Here is a 25814-nt window from a genome sequence, read left to right as displayed (position 1 = left end):
TTACAGGTAAGTTTCTGGTATTTATTCTGATACTGTATATTTCAGTAATATTGTGGCATATGCTTGCCATCCACATACAACTATCATACGTAACCATTGCAGCGTTCTTCCCCCCCCCCCCCCCCCCCCCCCCCCCCTCTCTCTCTCTCTCTCTCTCTCTCTCTAATTCCAGTGTGTAGACTCAGCAGGTAATATTAGTCTACAGTGTAAATGTAAACAATACATTATTTTATGAAGTGTAACTATTCAAGAAGGCAATGTATAATTGCATGGAAAGAATTTACTATATAGTGACACTGACTTAAAAAACAAGAAGTACAGTTCAAAATGAGAAGTATGAATATACCTTTTCACAGGTAAGATATTAACTGTAAATAGGCATATGCATTTTTACTGTCTTTCGTGCATTGGAATAACTAACAAACCTCAGTGGTGTGCTGTGGGTATTAACCCGCCCATCGCACAAGGTACTTTTTACGTGTATATGGTTTTACTTTTGACAAACTTATGTATAATGTGCTGTATATTCTCCACTATGATGATGACATGGCACGAGTGATAAACTCGTAATGGAACACAATTTATAACCAAAAATATTTTGAAAGTATGAAAACATACAATTTCCATTTCCTTCTTGCAATGTCAAACAGAAAATTTTATCACAAATCGTGATGGTCGATGCATTATATGTAAATGCATTACATTACAGATCAGAAGATGACAGTTTCAGCTGTCGAAATCAGTTCTCAATAATAAATATTACTGAATGCAATCTTGGCTATAAAAAGTTTTTTTCAAGTTTTGGAAAAAGGTGTTTTAGTATTTTGCCTTTCTCTCTGTCATTGTATGTTTCAGTGGCATTATGGTCAGTGTGTGTCCGAACTGTTGGCATTGACCCATTTATTTATCAACATAAAACCATAACTTCTGAGGATTTTCTGTGAGATCAGGGGATGGAATTTTACTTTTGATTTCATTGAACTCTTCATGAATGGCTCTTGTTACACCAATATCGGCTTCGGTCAGTTTTTGTCTGTCTGTGGGCTTTGGCTATGTTTAAATTTGCAGTGAATCTCTCTCTCCCTCCCTCAAATTTTCTCAGCACATACCTGTCTAAGCAGAAATATCTTCCTTTCCTTACATCCTTATTTACAGCTGTACTAATGGAATCTGTAATGGCCTTATGATCACTCATGTCCTCTTCTGCATTGAGTGAAAAAATATCGGGCCTGTAGGTAACCAGATCAAAGATGATATAGTCACATTCATTCTGATTAACTCTCAAGGTAATTTTTGGATAAGTCATTTAGAATAATTTCACACAATTCCCTTCCCCTAGTCTCATCCTAATCAGTTGAGTCTCCCAATCTAACTGATGAATTGAAATCTTCCAATACTACAACGTGACCAGGGACACTTATAACATCTTCATTGAGTGCCCCTAAATGCACGCAACAAGGAAATTTACTCGAAATCCTCTCCAAATTTTCCCTCAAATATTCTGCTACTACCGGTTCTGTAAAATCATCTGATGAACCAAGTTTCATCCACCTTTCCGACATATGTGTCAATTCTAATTTAACTCTTATTAACATTCTCTTTCTCTGATGTACCATAATGCTACTCTGTCTAATTAATAGGGCTGTAAAAATATTGTGAAAATGATAGTTGCTGCTCGCCATATACTGAGTCACAGAAGTGCCTATCCACAAATCAGCATCTCCACTATATGGTGAGTAGCAACTATCCTTTTCATAATATTGTTACATTCCGTCCTGGGTTTTTCATTATTTAATTAATAGAGCTGTTATTTTTCCCTGTCTGAGATCAGAACTTGTCTAATCGGACCTGTGGAGGGATTTCCCTAGCCTAAAAGACCCACACCACACACAACTTTGTTACTCTACTTCCTAAATGTAGTTCACAGCTGAGCTATTAATAGGAAGTCAAAAAATTTTCCATCTGATAGCGTTTGAAAAATCTGTGTTCAAGGTAGTCACAGAATAGTCTGGGCCTCTGATTTAAGCTTCCCACTTCGGTCCAAACCAGAGCACTACAGTTGGTTCTGGGAACAATGCTGCAAAATTCTATCTCTGCTTCCACCTGCATGTGAGGCTAATTGTCTTCACCAAAGCAGCCAGCTGTCTGTAGAAACTGAGGATAGCCTCTGGACCCACGTGATGACACGTGTAGCCAGTGCACTCAGTTGCTACTGGCAGAACCCCCTCCACATCTCAAATATGACACCACACAGTATCAATATTGTGAAAAGGATAGTTGCCGCTCACCATATATCGGAGATGCTGAGTGAGTCACAGATTTGAGATGTGCCTATCCACAACTCAGTATACACCCCCCCCCCCCCCCCCCCCCACAAGAAAGGTCACGGTGGACACTGACCTTACTTCCCATCCTATTTTGCTTAGGGGCTCCGTCCTCTACCTGATGGAGCTCTCAATGACAAGCTGTCCCCTACACTGTAGGAGTCAGGAACTGGAAGCAGTTAATTCCATAAATTATCTGGGAGTACGCATTAGGAGTGATTTAAAATGGAATGATCATATAAAGTTGATCGTTGGTGAAGCAGATGCCAGAATGAGATTCATTGGAAGAATCCTAAGGAAATGAAATCCGAAAACAAGGGAAGTAGGTTACAGACGCTTCTTCGCCCACTGCTTGAATACTGCTCAGCAGTGTGGAATCCGTACCAGATAGGGTTGATAGAAGAGAGAGAGAAGATCCAACGTAGAGCAGCGCGCTTCATTACAGGATCATTTAGTAACCGCGAAAGCGTTACGGAGATGATAGATAAACTCCAGTGGAAGACTCTGCAGGAGAGACGCTCAGTAGCTCAGTATGGGCTTTTGTTGAAGTTTCGAGAACATACCTTCACCGAAGAGTCAATCAGTATATTGCTCCCTCCTACGTATATCTCTCGAAGAGACCATGAGGATAAAATCAGAGGGATTAGAGCCCACACAGAGGCATACCGACAATCCTTCTTTCCACGAGCAATACGAGACTGGAATATAAGGGAGAACCAATAAAGATACTCAAGGTACCCTCCGCCACACACCGTCAGGTGCCTTGCGGAGTATGGATGTAGATGTAGATGTAGATGAGGTGTCCTGTACTGGCACACATATCACCTTCAGCAATGGGCAACTTCTCAAACCTGTTTTTATAGCCTAAGGGGACAGCCTTATGACCAGAACCCACTTTTGTCTTCTGCCTATAGATGCACAACCTCACTGCTGTTCACTATTCAGTGTCAGGTTAGTCTCGAATGCCCAGGACAAATGACTTGTAGGGAACTGTGACACAAGGGATCATAGATGATGCTATAGGCATCTAAGGTCCCAAAGCATTCCTCTGATACACCAACACCACTGCAGCCAAGGGCAGCAGCCTGAAACATGTTGACCATGGTCTACCACAAGGAATAAAACACTAGCCAAAGCAATCTAACTACTGCTACTATCACTGCTTCTGGTTATCGCTGCACTATGAAGTTAGTTCACGTGATATTAATTCTGGAAAAATACATAAACATGTTTAATAAATTGACACTAGTCAACACAATTAAATACACTGATACTGTTGAGTTCTTCACTGAAACATGTGGAAACAAACACTAAATTAAACACTGTGTATGAACTTAAATTATTGCTGCTCCTTCGTGTCCACTTGGCTCTACGGCTGTGACTACTTATAAAGTGTAGAAGCCACTGAGATGTGAAGTATCAGTTTGTCTTGGATTTTTTTTTTCTGTTTTTCTCAGCTTTGCAGTATTTGGGGTATCGAAAGAGAATCCTGGGAAAAGGTGCATTGTGATTACTGTCTATTTCTGCAATGTTAATTGTCATACTTCACTGGTGAAGAGAGAGCTGTTACAGAATATTTACTATTGTTAAACCAGTTGCTACCAATTAAAAATTGTGTTTTATCACCTAATTCTTATTATATAAAGTTATGGATTGACAAATAATAGTCATCTGTGCATTAGTGAAAGATGAAAGGGGTGTTTAAAAAAGAGAGAGTGGAAGGGAGGGAAAGTGAAGATGAGTTCTTATTCCTTATTTCTATCAAGCCTATTATGTAAGGTCTGTATTAGATTCGTTTTACTTATAAAACAATTTTTCCTTTTGTTTCTGTAAATTGGATCAGCCATTCTTTTGATGTTCACAGAAAAAAGCTGTTGGGAGTGATCTTTATGAGCAAGTGTTCTACTCCCTTGACCTCATAGAAAAGGATTATTTTGGGCTGCAGTACACTGATGCAAACAATGTACAGGTACAACACTAGTATATTTTTGCTTGTAACTTTTTTTTTTTTTTTTTTTTTTTTTTTTTTTTTTTTTATATATGGCATTCATTACAGTGTTGATCCTCACCACATTTTTAACAGTCTATCTTCACTCACACAGTAAATATTAATACCTGATTTTTTAAATATTATTTTCACCTGAATTGTGTATCTACAACACAAAAATTTTTAATACAAACAAGATGTGTGTTGTTCATTTTCAGCATTGGCTTGACCCAACAAAGGCGATAAAAAAACAGGTGAAAAGTAAGTTCTCTCCATATTATAAAACTATTTTTTTATTCTATATCACAATTACCTATGAGTTTTGAACTTCAAAGAGTCCCTTGTCTAAAGACTGTTAGTAGACATAACACAAAGATACTTCAGGGAGGATATCCGCACCAATGCCTATATGTGACATTTTTACCACTTGGCTGGCACTATTGCACAGGTTTTGCTATATCTGTGAGTAGCCGGAGATCAGCACCCACAGCACCAGGAGAGAAACGGGTGAAGCCACAGGATGGAAGGGCCACCTGTGGAAGAGAACATGACACTAACTGGTAGTGGAACCACATATGGCTGAACGATGGCAGATGGAAGACAGACAAGGACAAGCCGAAAGCAACCTATGCAAAGCAGAAACTTTCGCCACAACAATGGTCAATGTGGCAAGAGCTGACAGGCACAATCCAAATTGCAACCTAAGAGAAAGACCAACTGCCAAGTGAGGTTGGTATTGAATAGTCCAAGTACAGCGATGATAGTAACCGACAATGTCAGATGTGAATACAGAACTGACTGATGCAATACTATGCCCTCTAACAGCCTTCTAGGTCAATTTTGTCCAGTAATCATTCAACTTTGGCAGAGCCAGATACCAGAGGTTTCTTTGTGAATTATGATGATCACATTAAGAAACACATTGCTTCAGGTTTTTCTAGATTGTGTGCCCAATGTTGGGCAGCTGGATGCCCATGGGCACGGGTGGGTGGGAGTGTGCAAGCAGCTGATCCGTGGACAGGCAGCAGACAGCTGGCCCAGAGCCTATGCGGCAGTTTCGTACTGGCCAGGTACATGCAGGAAGGACTGGCCAAGCGATTCATACATGCGCAGAATCCGTGTAATTGGGCTACTTGTAGAGTAGCCTATACTAACTGCGGCAGTCTGTGAGAGAGTTGAGACAGCATAGGAACAACTTGCATTACATGGTAAAATATATTTGGACATAAGCTAAAAATGAGCATGGAAGACATATATCACTACTTAAGTTAGCTTTCACAGTTGCGAAAACATAGTGCAAGAAGCAAAAGTGATAGGCCTCGGCTCTCTTAAATTAATAAAACTTTTATCCATTCTGGATTTGGAACACTGCAACTGTCTTGTTAAAGGTTTCAGGAATTACTCCAACCAATCGCCGTTTTTTCTTCGATTTTTATTTATTCATGACCAGTTTCGAATTGCCTGGCGATTCATCATCAGATGATACAATTTAGTTTGGAGTATTGTGGGGTTCATGCATCTGTGGCAAATATAGAGACAAAAAAGTGAGCACTGTATGTGTGAAGAATATTAAGATTGTAAGATTAATTTGATGGTATTACTGACCGTTTTTATTCTTGTTGCAAGCACTGCTCTGGAAAACAATTTATGCTTTCCAGTATTGTTAAATATCAAGTGAAACAGGCACTTTTCCACCGATGGTGGGTGACTCCCACATACTTTCAAAATATAAACTAACCGTAGAGTGTGGCTGTTGTTGTCTCCAAAGAGTTTTGTGGAGGCAGAGATTTTCTTTGCTCATTTTTCGTTTTGTGTGGCATTTGCAGTAAAATATATATTTATTACATAACTTTCTTTATAAAAATTAGTATTATGTTTTTACATTGCAATTTTTTTCTTTTATGATATTTACAAAATCTACAACAAAGTGTTTAGGACAATATTTCTGGTAGTGAAGTTATGTTTGGCATGTTACTCATTGCTCAATAAAGAGGGTAGCATACATATGGGGAGGAGAGGGGGAAAGGGGAAGGGGGGAGGGATTGAGAGAGAGAGATTTGTGTGTGCGTGTGGAGGAGAGGATGGTGTTTAGGTGTGGTATGAGCGAGACGGGGAATGGGTATGGGAGTGGATGAGCACAGTATTTATTAGTTTTTCAAATTTAAGGACACTTTAAAATTTTGGAAGAATGGGTTATTTGCTAAATCAATTTGTTTATTTAAGATGGTGCGGGGTGTTTCATTGTTGTGCATGAAAATTTCTAGTTGTTCCAAGAGGTCCATTTTTATTCCTTTGTCTATGATGTGTAGAATGTGGATGTTGGTTTTTATATCTGTGATTGAATGACTGTTTTGGGCTAGATGGGCTGCAAAAGTGGATTTATTTAAATTATTAAAACGGAGTGCGTCAATGTGCTCTTCATATCGGATTTCAAAATTTCTTCCTGTCTGTCCTATGTATTAGCAAGAACAGCTGTCACAAGTTAATTTGTATATACCTGATTTGTGATATAGTAGGCTGGTTGTTTTAATGTTGTGAATTATTTTGTTTTGTATTTTGTTGTTTCTGTGGAAAATGATTTTGACTTTGGGTGGTTTAAATAGTTCTGCACGTTGATATGATACATTAGCAAGGAAAGGCATACAGAGACATTTAGTTTCTTCTGGTGCTGAGGAAAGTTTTGTTGATGGTTTTTGCTTAGTTTTCATTTTTGCATCTAGTTCATCAGCTATGGTTGGGTCATAATCATTGTTGTGGGCTATTGTTTTTAAAATGTTTAGTTCTTTGGTTTTTACAGCAGGTTCAGCATGAATTTCATTTACACAGTTGAGTGCTGATCTGAAAAATGCTAGTTTATGCTGATTTGGGTGGCATGATGTATTATTTATAACATCTGTTGTTGTGAGTTTCCTGTAATTTTTGAATTTGTGTTTGGTGTTGTGACATGTTACATTTAAGTCAAGAAAATTAATTCCTTGTTGTGTTTGGTGTTCAGCTATAACTGTATTTTGGGATGTATATTATTTAGTTTATTGGCTGAGTTTTCTATTTCAGTTGCTGTTCCATTGTATAGTATCAATGTGTCATCAACATAGCATTTATAATAAATGACTTTGTCTTTTTCCATTGGACTATATTTAAAGAATTTGTTTTCTAGATAATTAATATAGATTTCAGCTAGTAGGCCAGTTAAACCACTGCCCATTGCCAAACTGTCTTTCTGAATATAGATTTTGTTATTAAAGGAAAAGTAATTGTGAGACAACACTAACTCAAGCAAATCCATCAGTTCATAGTTTCCTATGTTACTTAGCTTTTTATGATGTTATAAGTTCTTTTTGATTATGTGTAGTGTTTCTGTTGTAGGTATGTTGCTGTACAGGTCGAGGGACGTAAATTGTGCTGTTGTGGGAATAGTGATATCTTTTATGCTGTCAGTTAGTTCATAGCTGTTCTTTATGGAGTAGTTGTTTGTAAATGTGTAGGATTTACAGAGAATTTCATGAAGTTATTTGGTTATTTTCTATCCAGGACTGTTTATTGAGTTGTCTATTGGGTGTAGTGGGTGGCCTTGTTTATGAACCTTGGGTTGTGATCTGAGCTTTGGGGCTGTTGGGTTCATTATTATGCAGTGTTTGGCTTCAGTAGTTATTAGGAGGAAGTTGCATTAACAGGTTTTTATTTTGTTTTGGTATTTTGGGGTAGGATCAGATTCTAGTTCAGTTATGTTGTGTTATTTTTTAAAAAATTTTAATGTTTTGTTAATTTGCTCTGACTCCTACATTTTTACAGCTGTATTGGTTTTGTCAGCCTTAACCACAAGATCATTATTATCAACTAGTTAGTAATTTGTTTTAATGTTGTAGCCTCATTATGAGTAATATTGTGGAGTTTTTTAGAATGGAATAGAATATTTTTATTAGCCTTTCAGTATTTTTCATACAATTGGCTTCGTCAAAGTTTACAGAGGGTTTTACTTTCAGTACGATATTCAAATAGTTACAGAAAGGGGAGAAAAGGAACTAAAGACCTTTCCTTCAGCATTATGTAAAACAATGTTTTATACAGTAATTAAATACACACATAAGAAAAGAGTCACAGTAAATAACTAGCTTATATAATATCAAAAGATTTTCTTCATAACTTAGGTAAAACATATATTTTGATGATTAGTTTCTAAGAATTCTTCAGTTGTATAGAATTCGTTGTTTTTTAGCCAGGTTTGCAATGTATTCTTATATTTATTTAGTGGTACTGTACGAGCTGAGCATGGTAACTTATTGGAAAATTTTATGCTTAAATACGTATAGTTATTATGGACTACAGCAAGTCTTTTGGAAGGCAGGTCCACCAAGTGACTGTTTCTTGTACTGTGTGCATGCACATCACATATCATGTTCAATTTATTCAGATTTTCTCTGGCATATATTAGACAGTTATATATGTACATGCTCGGCACTGTCATTACGCCAAGAGATTTAAAATAATTTCTGCAGGACTCTCTGGGTGCTAACCCCTCCATGCACCTGATTACTTTCTTCTGCCATCTGAAAATACATTCAGCCCCTGGGGAGTTATCCCAAAGCAATATTCCATATTGCAGTTGGGAATGAAAAAAGCATAGTACGAGTGGAGTAGCAATTGCTTGCTCACACTGTTTCTTAATGTATACAATAAGAAAAGTACTCTTGCTAGTTTACTACATAGATAATTGGTGTGTCCTTCCCATGAGAGCTTTTGGTCTATGATTAGCCCAAGTAATTTCACTGTTTTGTTTTAATTTTTAGTTACTTTGAGATTAAATATTATTTCTTCTGTTTTTGTTTGATTTATGCACAGCTGGTTAGCCTGACACCAGTAATTAGCCATTTGCATCATTCCTCTATTTTTGTCCAGTACACTCTGTAAGTTCTCTCCTGTACTTATTAATGTCATATTGTCAGCATATAGTATGTTCTTACACGGTATGTATTTCGAGAAGTCATTGACATAGACAATGAACAGAAAAGGTCCAAGAACAGAGCCTTGGGGTATTCCTCTTTCTATAGGGAGTATTTCTGACCTCTGCCTATTTGCATATACAAGTTGTAACCTATTGCTTAGATAAGATCTGAATAGTCGGAGTGTGTTATCTTCAATGCCATAGTATTTTAATTTTTTGATGAGTATGTCATGTGACACCGAGTCAAAAGCTTTACTTAGGTCAATAAGTGTTCCAGACATTGATAACCTTTTTTCATACCCTTCATAAACATTGCTTACCAAAGCTTCTACTGATAGGTGTGACCTGAAGCCAAACTGTTGTTCATTTAAGATATTGTTGGTTTCAAAATACCTGTATATCTGCTTATGCACACAATTTTCTACTAACTTGGATATGATTGGTACTATTGAAATGGGTCTGTAGTTATTTGGGAGGTTTCTTTCACCTTTTTTATACACAGGCAATGTAACTGTGAGCTTAAGACTGTCGGGGAATATTCCTTCATCGAGTACTCTGTTTGATAGTGAGAGAAGTGGCATTTCAATTTCTTTTGCTAGACATTTAATGATGAGATTACTGAGTCCATAATAATCTTCTGTTTTGGAATTACTTAATTTGTTTATTGACTTGTGAATATCATTGAATGTGATTCGAGTCCAAGTGAACTTCTCACTTCTTGTCTGTTTTGCACAAGTGAGCAATGCTTCTGCATCAGAGTCAGCATTGATGGGTGGGATGGTGACGCTATTTACAAAATATTCATTGAGAATATTGCAGTCGATAGGGATACTCTTTTCTTTATTGGTATTATTTATTTCCCTTTTAATGACAATCCAGGCAGCTTTACATTTATTTTTAGAGTTTAAATATATTCATCATTTCCACAGCACTTAGCATTTTTTATTTCTAGCCTATAAATGTTTCTCATTTTAGTGTAATTTTCCTCGTCCCTATCACTGTTATGCGATTTGTCTTTCATAATCATCAGTAGTATTTTGAGTTTAAGTTGTGGGGTGTACCATTTGTTGGTATTTTGTTGCTTATGAGTAATATTACTCTGGTACCTTTTGGTTACCAAGGGGCATGTCATTTCTACTATATGCTTGATCTCTGCCAGGAAAATGGAAAAACATTTATTAATCATTTTCTTGTTATCCATTACATGACTCCAATCCATTTCTTTTAACTGGTTTATCATTTTGTTTACATTGGATTCACCTAGAATGCTATATGTCACTTCTCTCTGTGTAGAACTGAAGGCTAACGTTTCTATTTGAAGCCATAGCCCTGCATGATCTGATATTCCTAATGCTATTATATCACATTGTATGGAGTCTCTTTGTACATTTTGTTTTCATGTTTTTATTATTTTATTTGCTTCATGTGCAAGAGCATTTTGGTCATTTTGATTTTGTTTTGCTGATAGACAGGCTACCTTTGTGTTACTTATTAGGTCTTTGACAGTGTTTTCGTCAGGTGTATTGTGTTTTAGCCCTTTATTTAGCAAATTTAGTTCTGTGTTGTTGAAATTAATGTTTGTTGTGTTTACTGCCCTCTCAGAAAAATTATGTTTTCCATCAGGTAAGATGGAGTAGGAGTTGGCAGATTTTTTGGCAATGAGGTTTGAGAGCTTTTCTTTTGTTTGGATGAAATTTTCAACATTTCCTTATCCACAGATTGTTGAACTAACTCTCTGAATGTTAAAATTTGCTTTTGGCTGCCTGAGCCAATTTAGGTCATTGATTACAACTTCGGCATAATTAGGAGTAATGTTTTCTAATATGCACTGCTTATTGAATTTAATAGCAAGAATAGTTTTCATTAACTTCAGTTTATACTTTCTGTATGTATTTGTTGTTCCTTTTACCTCACTAGATAGCAAAATAAAACTTTTATCCATTCTCAATTTGGAACACAGCGACTGTCTTGTTAAATGTTTCAGGAATTACTGCAATGAGAAACATGCAAAACATAACTTCACTGTTGTTCTTGGTGGTGGTGGTGGTGGTGGTGGTGGTGGTGGTGGTATTCAGTCCTGAGACTGGTTTGACGCAGATCTCCCTGCTACTCTATCCTGTGCAAGCTTCTTCGTGTCACAGTACTTACTGCAACCTACACCCTTCTGAATCTGCTTAGTGTATTCATCTCTTGGTCTCCCTCTACGATTTTTACACTCCACGGTGCCCTCCAATGCTAAATTTGTGATCCCTTGAAGCCTCAGAACATGTCCTACCAACCAGTCCCTTCTTCTTGTCAAGTTGTCCCACAAACTCCTCTTCTCCCCAATTCTATTCAATACCTCCTCATTAATTATGTCATCTACCCTTCTAAACTTCAGCATTCTTCTGTAGCACCACATTTTGGAAGCTTCTATTCTCTTCGTGTCCTAACTATTTATTGTCCATGTTTCACTTCCACACTCCATACACTCCATACATATACTTTCAGAAATGACTTCCTGAGACTTAAATCTATACTCAATGTTAACAAATTTCTCTTCTTCAGAAATGCTTTCCTTGCCATTGCCAGTCTACATTGTATATACTTCGACCATCATCAGTTATTTTGCTCCCCAAATAGCAAAACTCCTTTACTACTTTAAGTGTCTCATTTCATGATCTAATTCCTTCAGCTTCACCCAACTTAATTCGACTACATTCCATTATCCTCATTTTGCTTTTGTTGATGTTCATCTTATATCCTCCTTTCAAGACACTGTCCATTCCTTTCTACTGCTCTTTCAAGTCCTTTGCTGTCTCTGACAGAATTACAATGTCATCGACGAACCTCAAAGTTTTTATTTCTTCTCCATGGATTTTAATACCTATTCTGAATTTTTCTTTTGTTTCCTTTACTACTTGCTCAATATACTACCAGAAATATTGTCCTAAACACTTTGTTGTAGATTTTGTAAATGGCATAAAAGAAAAAAAAATGCAATGTAAAAACATAATACTAAGTTTTATAAAGAAAGTTGTGTAATAAATATATATTTTATTATGTATGCCAAACAAAATGAAAAATGAGCAAAGAAAATCTCTGCCTCCACAAGACTCTTTGGAGACAACAACAGCCACACTCTTTGGTTTGTTTATATTTTGTAAAGTATGTGGGAGTCATCATCGGTGCAAAAGTGCCTGTTTCACTTGATATTTAATGATACTGGAAAGCATACATTATGTTTTCCAAAGCAGTGCTTGCAACAAGAATAAAAACAGGGAGTAATACCATCAAATTAATCTTACAGTCTTAATATTCTTCCCACATATAGTGCTCACTTTTTTGTCTCTATATTTGCCACAGATGCGTGACCCCCACAATACTCCAAACTAAATTGTATCATCTGATGATGAATCACCAGGCGATTCGAAACTGGACATGAATAAATAAAAATTGAAGAAAAAACTTCAATTAGTTGCAGTAATTCCTGAAACCTTCTTAAATTAATGTTTCCAATTTGACGGTGAAATGAAAATGTGATGCAGCAATTACAGATGACTCAGCAGACCACACTTTTTACTTGCAGAGACTGCCAAGTATCAGGAAAAACATTCTTACAAATTGACTACCTTCTGTTGCTGTTTTTAGTGAGGAGTTCAGCTCTGTGTGGGCATATTTTTCTAGAACTATGTTGTTTTGACTCTTAAGGATGGAAATTTATTTTTTTTGATTTGGCGACTACCCTTAAGCCACACTTCAGTGATGATGTGATGGTATTATAAAACACATATGAGATGTTGCATGCAGAGCTTACTGCAGTATATTGTGTAGTGTACCAATGTATGCGTGCACATTCTGGAGATGTCTTACCAGCAACAGCTTATGGACTGTATAGAGCCCACCAGTGAGGGTGTGCTACAGAATAGTTTACAGGAGAGAACTATAGCTTGGATACAGACTCACATGGTTAAAATCCCATCTGGGCAGTTAGGGGCTGTTTTGAAATGCCAACTTTGTGCCATGCGTCAGTGATCCACATTATATGTGTGGGTTTGACAGAATTGTAACAGTGGGAATGAGGTTTCTCATGATCATATCCTTGTGTAAATGTTCTGTCTTCTTGTCATATAGAACTAGAGCAAGTAGAGCAATAATTACCTCCCTTATTTTCATCAGGAGCTGTAGGGGAGTGTTTGTCCACAGTATTGTATCTCCCAGGAGAGTCTATATTGCAAGATATTGGAAGTAGTCTCTGTGGAGTTCATAAAACACAGAAATACTGCATTTGAAGATAAATTAAAAAGTGTGCCATGACATCTACTTGAAAAGTATGTTAGTAGTTGAAGGCTTGTTGGTTGATCCTCATTTAATAATTAGACCACTTTTTTATGGGTGCTGTTATTTTCACCTCTGAAAATACTTGATGTATGTGAATATGGCCATTGACAACATGGCTCAGTTTTGACGTTAATTTGCAACTAACTGTGAGCAAGTTCTCAGTTTGGAAGTAAGTAAGAGCATACAACTTCCAATAAGATTATACTCAGTAAGGAACTTTGATGTTCAAACTGACCTACAGATCATATTGTTATGGATGGTGATAAAGGATACAGTCTCATACTGTACATAGGTTCCACTGGTGTACAAAATAATTAATAAATAACAGACAAGATCCCATTCTTCACCTTGTCTTATTCTCTACTTTTGTTGTACTTTTTTCAAATTATGTAGTGTTAATAGAATAAATATTAAAGTAACTGTATGCATAATGGGTGTGGGAGCTTGAGCAGCATAAGGCTCTTGGGGAAGATACACTAGACTGATATATTCAGTGCCACATTCCTTTAATACTATTATTTATTTTGAGTGTTAGTTCATTGCAATTGTTGCATTACACTCTCTCATTTGCAGTTGGACCTCCATACACTCTGCGCCTGAAAGTTAAATTTTATTCATCAGAACCAAACAGTCTTAGAGAGGAACTGACCAGATACCAGTTCTTCTTGCAGCTGAAGCAGGACATATTTGAAGGACGTCTAGAATGTCCTTACCAGACTGCTGTGGAATTAGCTGCTCTAGCATTACAGTGTATTTATTTTTTCTTTCTTTTCTTTGTAATTCTAGTTGACTCAAGACTTACAAAAAGTTGGTAAATGTGTCTTCAATTAACAGCACCTGAAATTGTGTAGTAACCTATACTAAATATTTCACGTAGCTTCTGGTATTGTCTGGTGGTTGATGTACTTGCTCATTTCTATGCATGTGTGATAGTTCTCACAGTGATTCAACTCCATGCTATTTTTTATTGTTTTACTACATTATTATTTAAATATGCTGCTGTTAATTGGACCCATAAGTACATAAATGCATGTGTTTTATTTAAATATTAAATTGAACAAAATGAAAAAGATAAATGACTAATCAAACTATAGTTTTAGTACATAATAATTACTAGCTGGAATAACATACAGTGTTGGAGCAAATAGCAATAGAAAAAATCTATAAACAGCCAAGCTTCAAAGACTGCGGTTGTCTGCTAGAGTTAAGGGGAAACCTGTAAAATAAGAAAGCCACTCAAAGAATATACCATCTGGAGTGAGGCAAAAAAGGTTGAGAGAGAGAGAGAGAGAGAGAGAGAGAGAGAGAGAGAGAGAGAGAGAGAGACTGACTGACTGACTGACTGACTGATTGACTTTCTGCTGCCACTAATACTATTGCTACTACTGTGTCGTCTTATTCTCCTCCTCCTCCTCCTCCTCTTCCTCCTCCTCCTCTCCTCTTCTTTGCTTCATTATTCCACCAACACAAAAATCAGCAATAAAGGGGACGAAATACAGATAAAATCAGTATGCGTAATACATGCTGCAATATTATTATGTATTGAAATTGAGATGACAGTGTGAAATTTCATATTACGATTCTTTGCACATATTATATAGATGATTCATTGTAAGAACAGCTAAAACATATAGTAGAGGCTTATGTTTCTATAGTTGGAATTTCAGCTTATTCATTAAAAGTATACACAAAATTGAAATGTAATCCTCCAACTTATAGAATAAATAATTTTCTTGAAGAAACCAAAAACAGAACTGGTAAGAAAACTGGATGACTGTAGATTGATTTGGGACCTAACGTATATGAAGAGTTGAACATTATTTCTATGTCATGAATGATAATTTGTCCTACACCCTAGGTCTTACTTTGCTTTAAAGTGAGTGACACATGAAACCTGTCATAAATGGCAACAAATCTTATGCAGCTTAGTTGGTTTAATCTGTGTCCGGTTTTCCTTTCATAATTTACAATAACCAGCTCAAAACCCAAGATGGACAAAACTCTCATCACTAAAAGTGTTGGAGGAAATAGGGGGAAGGTGATATTCATTGATGTAAAGTATATTGAAGGACATACGAGATCTATTTGTCTCCCTCTTTTCTTTCTCTGTCCTACTCACTCAGCACTCATCTTGTACTCATTTATTATCATGAAGGCTCTGAGTGGTTATTCTACACTCTTCATTGTATGTTAGAGCCATCCAGCACTCAGTGTTTTCTTATTTTTGAACAATTCCTATCTTTCTTTTTCTATCCAGCTGTCACCCTCTCATGATGTTAATAAAATACTATCACAAACTTTTAGACATTGCCTCTGGCATGCCCAAAACCCAGCATCTCTGGAATTGGAATGATTAATATTACATCTAATGTACATCATAATTTTCTGTCTTCTGATCTGCTGTGTATGGAAATAACCACATTTTTTCTCAAAAGTAAATAATGTTTCTTATTTTCAGGTATTGTCATGAGTTAAGTTAGTGTGACACTTGGATGTCTGTGAAGGTCTTGGTGCTTTTATTGTTATTATACGTCTTCCTTTTAACTTCATTGCTTGCAAAAATATATGTAGTGCATTAAGTTATAAGCTTACAGACTAGAGTGACTGAAATTTTGCAGTGTAAATCAGTTGTCTGCTTTCCTAATGGTGTAATTTCTTTTGGCTGTAGCGGAATTAGGTGATTATGATGAAGCTGTTCATACTCCAGCAGTGGTGTCTGAATTCCGCTTTGTTCCAAATCAAACAGAAGAGATAGAAATTGCTGTGTTGGAAGAATATAAAAAGCTTGGGTAGGTTATCAAAAGTTGATGTAAACAAATGTTTAATTAGCTGTGTTATATATATATATATATATATATATATCCTCTCCCTTAAAACCCACATCCTTTCGTCTTTCCCTCTCCTTCCTGAAGAAGCAACCATCGGTTGCGAAAGCTAGCAATTCTGTGTGTGTGTTTGTGTGTTTTGTTCATGTGCCTGTCTGCCGGCGCTTTCCCGCTTGGTAAGTCTTGGAATCTTTGTTTTTAATATATTTTTCCCATGTGGAAGTTTCTTTCTATTATATATATATAGAAACAACTATAATTTGTGCATTTCAGCCTTGAAATAGTATTATGTTTGTATCTATATCTGGAGCACCTTCTACAGAGATCTAGAAACACATCACACATTTAAATAATATGGATTTCAAACTCACACAGCTCAGTAGCAGAATACCAGAGTAATTGTTGAGTTAGTGTTCGTATGTTCACAGTTTAACTACTTTCGTAATCTACACTAATTGGTGAACACCTCGTGGAGCACAGCTGGTAGTGACTGAGTGCAATTTGGAAAAACCAGAGATTATTGGCAGTTACCTACATTTGCCACAGAAATTACAATCCAGCTTACATAATATATATTTATTTTTAGTGTGTTAAACACCTGTCACTCGCCCAATAGCAGATGCATTGAGTAGTACGTTCCTCATTTTCAGCCATGTTGATAAATAATCAGAGCCCTGGCAAATTATGCCCGGAAATGAGGGACATCATAATCAAGAACCTTACCACCCGTCATAAAGAGCTATTCCATCATCCACTCAACCTGCACTCCGTCCTGGTCCGTCCTACACCCCTCCTACTCCCAACCCCTTGCCACAGATCTAGGTGCAAGACTTGCCTATCCACCCACCTAGCACTTCAGACACCATTATTGTCACAGGCTTCTCCAACCCCATTGGAGGCAAGGTCACCTATGAAAGCAGCCATGTATAATATCAACTCTACTTCAATCACTGCACACTGACCAGCTGTTATCCAAAGTATATGGCCACTGCCAAAGTGTGGCCAAGAACAAAGTTGACAACCCAGTGGTATAACATGCAGCTAAGCACAACATGCTTGATTTCAGTTGGTGCTTCACAACTCATGCCACCTGGATCCCCACCTCCACCACCAGTTTTTCTGAACTATACAGATGAGAACTACCCTTGCAACGCATCCTTTGCTCCCAAAACTCTCTTGACCTCAGTCTCTGTTAACCTACTGTTTCCGTACCCTCCATCCAACAGTTTCCCCTTCATATGAAACTTCCTGGCAGATTAAAACTGTGTGCCAGATCGAGACTCGAACTCGGGACCTTTGCCTTTTGCGGGTAGGTGCTCATTTCAGTTTCCCCATCCTCTATCCTGTCACCATCTCCTATTCCATTTCTCCATGTCAGCTTCATCGTGCACTGCACCACACCTTTTCCGGTACATGTGGATCATTTAGCTACTCACCCCAAACCCTTTTCCTGCTTCCTGCTGCTCCCCATGCCACACCACGCCACTCTATATGACACAACTCCCACCCCACCCCTCCTTGGTACACCTGGCAAAATGCAATCCCAGCATTGTGTGTCCAAAGGGGGGGGGGGGGGGGTTGTGTGCGTGCTCTAGCCCAACAAAGATTTAGCCTGAAAGCTAGCAAGTTGTTCTCTTTTGTGTGTGCCTGTTGATGAGTCAACACTCTACATTGTACCAGAATTTTTCTTATATTTAAGCACATATCACTAATACAAAGTGTCTTAAGAGCTGCAGTGCCAGCACAGCATTGAACATTAGTTGACATCACAGAATATAATTTCTTTCTGCAATTTGCCTAAAAGTAATTTCAGCAATTTGAAAATGTTAAAAGCTACTCATACAATGTGCTGTTGTCAACAAATATGATGAGAGTACAAATACAACGAATTTTGTTAGGGATCCTAGGTATGCAATATTAAGTTTCATTGCAAAGAATAGTTCATAATGTGCATCTTTCTCCAGACGTGCTGTACTCTGGAATATTTTTTGTGTATGCCGTTCCACAGCTTCAGTAAATTGCATGAAATTCATTTTTTATGTGTGTGGTCCACCAGAGCTAGAATTCAATTGCAATTACAGTGAAATACATGTATAAAAAATACATTTCGTGCTTTACTCTGTTTGTCTTCCTTTTTCAGAAGAGATTAAAGTTTGACACACCTCCCACATTGAATATCAATTCAACACATCTTTCTGCACTCTGCAACAATCATAAAAGGTATCTTTAAGTAAAGGAGCTGTCAACCTCTAGTTTCAATACAACAGTATTTCATTACACATCCGTCTATTGTTGGAGCTTGATGCCTGTCTTCCTGAGACTCAGAAACTACCTTTTTTAACTATTTAACTAGCTATAGTGGTTAGCACACTGGACTTGAATGCCTTGCTCTCCGTGACCCCCTACACACACACACACACACACACACACACACACACACACACACACACAGAGGGGGCGGGGGGAGAGGGGGCGGGGGGAGGTCACTAATCTGATACTTGGATTACTTGTTAGATGATGGTGCTAAACTAATGCTGCCTGCTTCTTTATGTATCTTAAGTAATGTTCCCTTTAAGATCTCGTGCGTTACTAAAATTACTCTACAATATTAATTTGGAATTGTTACTTCATTTATTTTACCTTTAAACGTATTTTCTGTCCCCAAAGTATGTCTTGATACAGAGTTAAGGATGAGTTTTCTTTCCCTCAAACATCTTTTCATCTGACTTTTTGTTTGTTTATTGTGATATGGGGATACTTTCAAAAGCTCAAAATTTGACCTTATTTTTAAATTAATGTGTTTGTCTGCCCTGCTCCAGTTGTCACCATTTCAGTATCTTTAATGCTGTCTATACATTTTTGCCACTTATTTAATGTGTTTAGAAGAAAGAGCTTTTCTCTACTTATTCTGCCTCTCAAAGCATGTCAGGGGTATTGCAACAAATGGAAGTTCACATGGGGGGCCAATATTAATTGAAATTAGGACAATTCAGTTAAAATAATTGTAATGAGTAGACATATGCAGTGTACATGATACTCAGTCCCATTCTAAAATGCTAAAAAGCCACCATCTACATCTACACGATTACTCTGCAATTCACATTTAAGTGCTTGGCAGAGGGTTCATCGAACCACAATCATACTATCTCTCTACCATTCTACTCCCTAACAGCGGGCGGGAAAAACGAACACCTAAACCTTTATGTTCGAGCTCTGATTTCTCTTATTTTATTTTGATGATCATTCCTACCTATGTACGTTGGGCTCAACAAAATATTTTCACATTCGGAAGAGAAGCCGGCCAGGGGTGGTCCAGCGGTTCTAGGCGCTCAGTACGGAACCACACGACTGCTGCGGTCGCAAGTTGTAATCCTGCCTCGGGCATGGATGTGTGTGATGTCCTTAGGTTAGTTAGGTTTAAGTAGTTCTAAGTTCTAGGGGACTGATGACCACAGATGTTAAGTCCCATAGTGCTCAGAGCCCTAAAAGCCATTTTTTCTGAAGAGAAAGTTTGTGACTGAAATTCTGTAAATAGATCTTGCCGCGACGAAAAAAGTTTTTGCTTTAATGACTTCCATCCCAACTCGCGTATCATATCTGCCACACTCTCTCCCCTATTACGTGATAATACAAAACAAGCTGCCCTTTGTTGCACCCTTTTAATGTCCTCCGCCAATCCCACCTGGTAAGGATCCCACACCGCGCAGCAATATTCTAACAGAGGACGAATGAGTGTAGTGTAAGCTGTCTCTTTAGTGGACTTGCTGCATCTTCTGTGTGTCCTGCCAATGAAACACAACCTTTGGTTCGCCGTCCCCACAATATTATCTATGTGGTCTTTCCAACTGAAGTTGTTCGTAATTTTAACACCCATGTACGTAGTTGAATTGACAGCATTGAGAATTGTACTATTTATCGAGTAATTGAATTCCAGCGGATTTCTTTTGGAACTCGTGTGGATCACCTCACACTTTCCGTTATTTAGCGTCAACTGCCACCTGCCACACCATACAGCAGTCTTTTCTAAATCGCTTTGCAACTGATACTGGTCTTCGGATGACCTTACTAGACGGTAAATTACAGCATCATCTGCGAACAATCTAAGAGAACTGCTCAGATTGTCACCCAGGTCATTTATATAGATCAGGAAAAGCAGAGGTCCCAGACGCTTCCCTGGGGAACATCTGATATCACTTCAGTTTTACTCAATGATTTGTCATCTATTACTACGAACTGCGACCTTCCTGACAGGAAATCACGAATTCAGTAGTACAACTAAGACGATACCCCGTAGGCCCGCATCTTGATTAGAAGTCGCTTGTGAGGAACGGTGTCAAAAGCTTTCCGGAAATCTAGAAATATGGAATCAACTTGAGATCCCCTGTCGATTGCGGCCATTACTTTGTGCGAACAAAGAGCTAGCTGCGTTTCACAAGAACAATGTTTTCTGAAACCATGCTGATTACATATCAGTAGATCGTTCCCTTCAAGGTGATTCATAATTTTTGAATACAGTTGTATGCTCCAAAACCCTGCTGCAAACCGACGTCAATGATATAGGTCTGTAGTTCGATGGATTACTCCTACTACCCTTCTTAAACACTGGTGCGACCTGCGCAATTTTCCAATCTGTAGGTACAGATCTGTCGGTGGGCAAGTGGTTATATATGATTGCTAAGTAGGGAGCTATTGTATCAGCGTAATCTGAAAGGAACCTAATCGGTATACAATCTGGACATGAAGACTTGCCCGTATCAAGCGATTTGAGTTGCTTCGCAACCCCTAAGGTATCTACTTCTAAGAAACTCATGCTAGCAGCTGTTTGTGTTTCAAATTCTAGAATATTCCATTCGTCTTCCCTGGTGAAGGAATTTCGGAAAACTGCGTTCAATAACTTCACTTTAGCGGCACCGTCGTCGGTAACAGTATCATCGGCACTGCGCAGTGAAGGTATCGACTGCGTCTTGCCGCTTGTGTGCTTTACATTCGACCAGAATTTTTTCGGATTTTCTACCAAATTTCGAGACAATGTTTCATTGTGGAACCTATTAAAGGCATCTCGCATTGAAGTCAGTGCCAAATTTCACGCGTGTGTAAATTTTAGCCAATCTTTGGGATTTCGCGTTCTTCTGAATGTCGCATGCTTTTTCCGTTGCCTCTGCAACAGCCTTCGGACCTGTTTTGGGTACCATGGGGAATCAGTTCCATCTCTTACCAATTCATGAGGTATGAATCTCTAAATTGCTGTTGCTACTATATCTTTGAATTTGAGCCATATCTCGTCTACATTTGCATAGTCAGTTCGGAAGGAATGGAGATTGTCTCTTAGGAAGGCTTCTAGTGACACTTTATCCACTTTCTTAAATAAAATTATTCTGCGGTTGTTTCTCGTGGATTTGGAACAAACGGTATTGAGCCTAGCTACAATGACCTTGTGATCACTAATTCCTGTATCAGTCATGATGCTCTCTATTAGCTCTGGATTGTTTGTGGCTAAGAGGTCAAGTGTGTTTTCGCAACCATTTACAATTCACGTGGGTTTGTGGACATCTAAACATACAGATAGACGTAAAGGTATTTAAATGCTATGTCTTCATGGTTTGTCTGTAATGAACAGAAACATGTTCATTAAATGAGATAAGCTGAACAATATGGATGCTTTTTAGATGTGAGCATATAGATACAATTTGGATTATGCTGGACTGTCTGCATTTGTGACTACAAAATACTTAGCACAATTGAAAAATGCTTAAAAATTACAGCCACTAAAAAGAAAAGGAAACATGAATACCTTGGCTGTTTCATTGCACGCCTTTTCAAGGCACTTAAAGGGAAAATAATCAACAGACATAGACAGGAAAGAAGAATAATAATTTCGTGGCTCAGGAATTGAGGTAGTTGATTTCAGCCTTCATGTAATGTCCTTTTCTGACTGGATGTGGACAACAACAAAATTGCCACATGAACAAATGTAAAGTGTAAAGAAATCACAGTGACATTAATGCTGTTTGTGGTGGTGCTGCACCCCTGTTTGCTGTGTAAAGTTTTGAAATTAATAGCTGTGGGTTACAGTAATGACAAGTGACCCATGTTCTGCATTATTTGTGGAGGCTTTTTGAAGAGAAATATACCAGAAATCAGAGATCAAAGTTTCGAAAAATGTGTTGTTAATGTCAGTATTTTAGATAATGCACTTGGCATTTAAACAGGCTGCACACACAAAATATTTTTCATTATAAATCAAATCCCCTCAGATGTTATGAGCATTTACTTGTGAGCAGAAAGATTGTTGCCAAAATAACGTAAATGTCCTTGGCAAATGAAATAAAAGTTGAGTCTGCCATCTTCATTCAGAGTCAGGCAAAAGTACATGCAAGAACTTCCCAAATCTAAAGAAATTTATGTACAGCGGTCAATTATAATACACAAAATGGTTTATTTTATTGACTTCTTACAAATCCATTGTTACTGTAGTCATCTGTTTGCCCTTGGTGCTACACGTAAAAAGAAGAGCTACTGTGTCATCTGAAGTCAGCCAAAGATCATCAAGTGGAACTGATTTGGCTTCTTTAGCTCCTTCAGCAGATGGTTGAATGCTGTTTGTGTTATGTGACACCACCTACCTAATATCTCTTCCCGTTTTCTCTCCAAGCTTTTCTCATATTTATAATTTTGTGCAGTCTATCTAGACAGTAATTTGTGTACAGTAATTACTATATGTGACAGATCTTCAGTTCCACAGAATTGTATTTGGTGACCAACCTGACCCCTGCATGTAGCTACTGCTGGTTTATTTGTGTTGCCTAAATGACAAAAGCTCTTCTTTTTCTTGAAGTGGGTGTTAGTGCTACTTTTGTGAGTTTCAAAGCTTTTATTTTATGATACATTTTTGTTCTATGATGATTTATTTCCAACAGTGACATGAAAACCACATTGGTAAATATGAACACATCTCATAAATATTAGATAATGGGATAAAGACTGTGAAAATTTCAAAATGGTTTAAGTTTTTTGTTTCAACTGGCATGAAGTCCCACTGAATTATCCCTTGTAATTTGTTCTTTTTTAAATTATTATATTCTAATTATTTTGCAATTTTTTAGTCCTCTCAACAGTACTATTCCATTTTTACAGTGGGTTCTAGGGCAGTTGAGAATCTAGTTACATTACTTTATGAATTTTTGTCTTATAAACATATTCTATCCAGGTACTATAGTTGCTCTTTCATTCATGCCATTTCACAAAGAATTCCTACCATGGAATCCCCAGAAACAACACTTTATTCACGTGTTAGCTTATAAAGTAGAGTATTAAGTGTCCAGAATAAATTCCAAGCTATAAATGCAATATCTAAAAGCAGAAAGCAATGACATAGCAATTCCAGTACATATAGCAATGTGTATACCAGCTGTACTGCCATGCCCTCTTGTTCATTTTATATAAATGTGAGTTCTTTCAAGAAAGAACAATGTGACTCACAGTGAAAACTATAGTAAATATTTTATAGTTAAATTACTAAACCACCATTTAACCCAAGGTTTCACTTGATATACGTATATAGCGAGAGGACATAAATAAATAATCTTTCATATAAAATCACAGTTACAGTGGAATTAATTTCATGAAGATACCTGCCCTTAGTGATTGTGTTGTAAATGATTTTCTGTTTATTTTACTCTTGTGGTTATCTCTTGCATTCCAGAGGACTGACTCCTGCCCAGGCTGAAATGAATTACCTAAACAAAGTGAAATGGCTTGAGATGTATGGAGTAGACAACCACATAGTCTTGGTAAGCTTGAACTACAGTCGTATCCATTTATTATTTTATGAGTCACTAAAAGTGTTAAACAATGTTAATACAACTACCAAAACAGGGATCAGCAAGGTTGAAGCAATAACAGGAAAATCACACAACCTGAGCTTGTATACGCTGTAAGATGTCACTGTTGCTTTTGGGAGAGTGATTGAAATAATCAGCTGTCCTTCGTTTAACTGTTTCCCATTAGAAGATAAAATAATTGTTACCTGCCAGTCTTCTGTTCACTGACCATGGAGTCGTAAGAGGTGTTCTCTTACTGCAATTGCTTAGATTGGCAGAATTACTGATATAGGGAAATGAGGGAACGGGGGAAAGCTTCAGGCGCAAAGCACTTTAAAAAATCAAACTATGTTGTTCGTCTAAAACACAATGAATGGGGGGGTAGTTTCATTACACAGTTAGAACGAAAGAAACCCACAAGTCTAGATTACTTGGCATGCAGCAATTTTGCTGTAGGAAAAAAAAATACATGGAAAAAATTAAAAAGACAAATGATAATTCGTACAGTCCATAGAGAGTGTCATTTGGTGTCTTTATATGAACTTCTGTAGGTAAGTAATATGAAAGAAGATGGTTAGCCACAAAGAGTTATGGATATGATTGCAAAAGTGAACAGTGTGACAAATTGTACCACATCACCATTGAAGAAATTGTGGTTCTGGCTGCTTGTGGAGCAAGAGGCATAATCATGTAGTAAAAATGACTGAAGCAACCATGAGCATACTATTGCAAAGCATCCTAACTAAAACTGAACTGACTCTGTACAAGGCTACTTCCAAGCTGCTGGAAGCCAAGCACATTTCCACTAATAATAAAACTGTAAGACCATCGTGTCTGTCTGTTTGAATACTCTTATCTCCAGAACTAGTATACAAATTTTCATAGGGGTTTTGACAGGAAAACTGAGCATAACTTGGTGCAATGTCTAGGCTTCATTTCAGGAAGGAAGGAACAAGAAGAAGAACAAAATTGCAATTTAAAGTTTCATCTGCTCAGATTAGTAGTTTGAATGTTTAATCAACATGACATCGTAAACAAAAGAATGAATAGATGATACTGTTATTTTAGTACACCAAAGAACCAATAGACAGTGCTGTTAAGTTTTTAACTCGATGAAAGATGTATTTTCGGAAGTTTACATTAGTGACAGAACTAAGTGCTGCAATCTTATTTTTATAAATAAAAACTAATAGCAAATTTACTTGGCTAGGATATATGGATTTACTGATTTTGCTTTCTGTATTAAAAACAATGACATTGCTTTGCTCATTTTGATAGGTTTTATAAACATTCTTTGCTAGGGAAAGCAAATTTATTAAGTTTGCTTTGTGATTTGGGTGCTTGCTGATTACATATTGATTTTGTTTTGTTTATGAATAAAAATGCTAAGAAAACAATAGATTCTTTCTTAATACACCAGAACAGCTAAAAGACAGAGGACAATGCTGGCTGAAGAATCCATTGAAGATTGTGAGATGAGTCACTGTGACTAAAGATCATCAGGCTGTAACTCGATCTTTTGAAATTCCTTCTGAAAGCGAGGCATGACATAACTCTGAGAGTGTCATACATAATCTTTATCCACAGAACTCTTCA

General features: G+C 37.3%; 1 protein-coding gene across 1 annotated transcript in view; it reads left to right on the top strand.

Annotated features, from left to right (window-relative positions):
* LOC126299519 (band 4.1-like protein 5) overlaps nt 1-25814 on the top strand; it is a 145623-nt gene that overhangs the window by 29875 nt on the left and 89934 nt on the right. Inside the window, exons 2-6 of the mRNA XM_049991486.1 lie at nt 4189-4293; nt 4530-4572; nt 14147-14323; nt 16242-16362; nt 24101-24188. Of these exons, the coding sequence (XP_049847443.1) occupies nt 4189-4293; nt 4530-4572; nt 14147-14323; nt 16242-16362; nt 24101-24188 (534 nt within the window). The remainder of the gene's footprint in view (nt 1-4188; nt 4294-4529; nt 4573-14146; nt 14324-16241; nt 16363-24100; nt 24189-25814) is intronic.

Source organism: Schistocerca gregaria, chromosome X (genome assembly GCF_023897955.1).
Source record: "Schistocerca gregaria isolate iqSchGreg1 chromosome X, iqSchGreg1.2, whole genome shotgun sequence".
NCBI lineage: Eukaryota > Metazoa > Arthropoda > Insecta > Orthoptera > Acrididae > Schistocerca > Schistocerca gregaria.
This window is presented reverse-complemented; position numbering and strand designations above follow the sequence as displayed.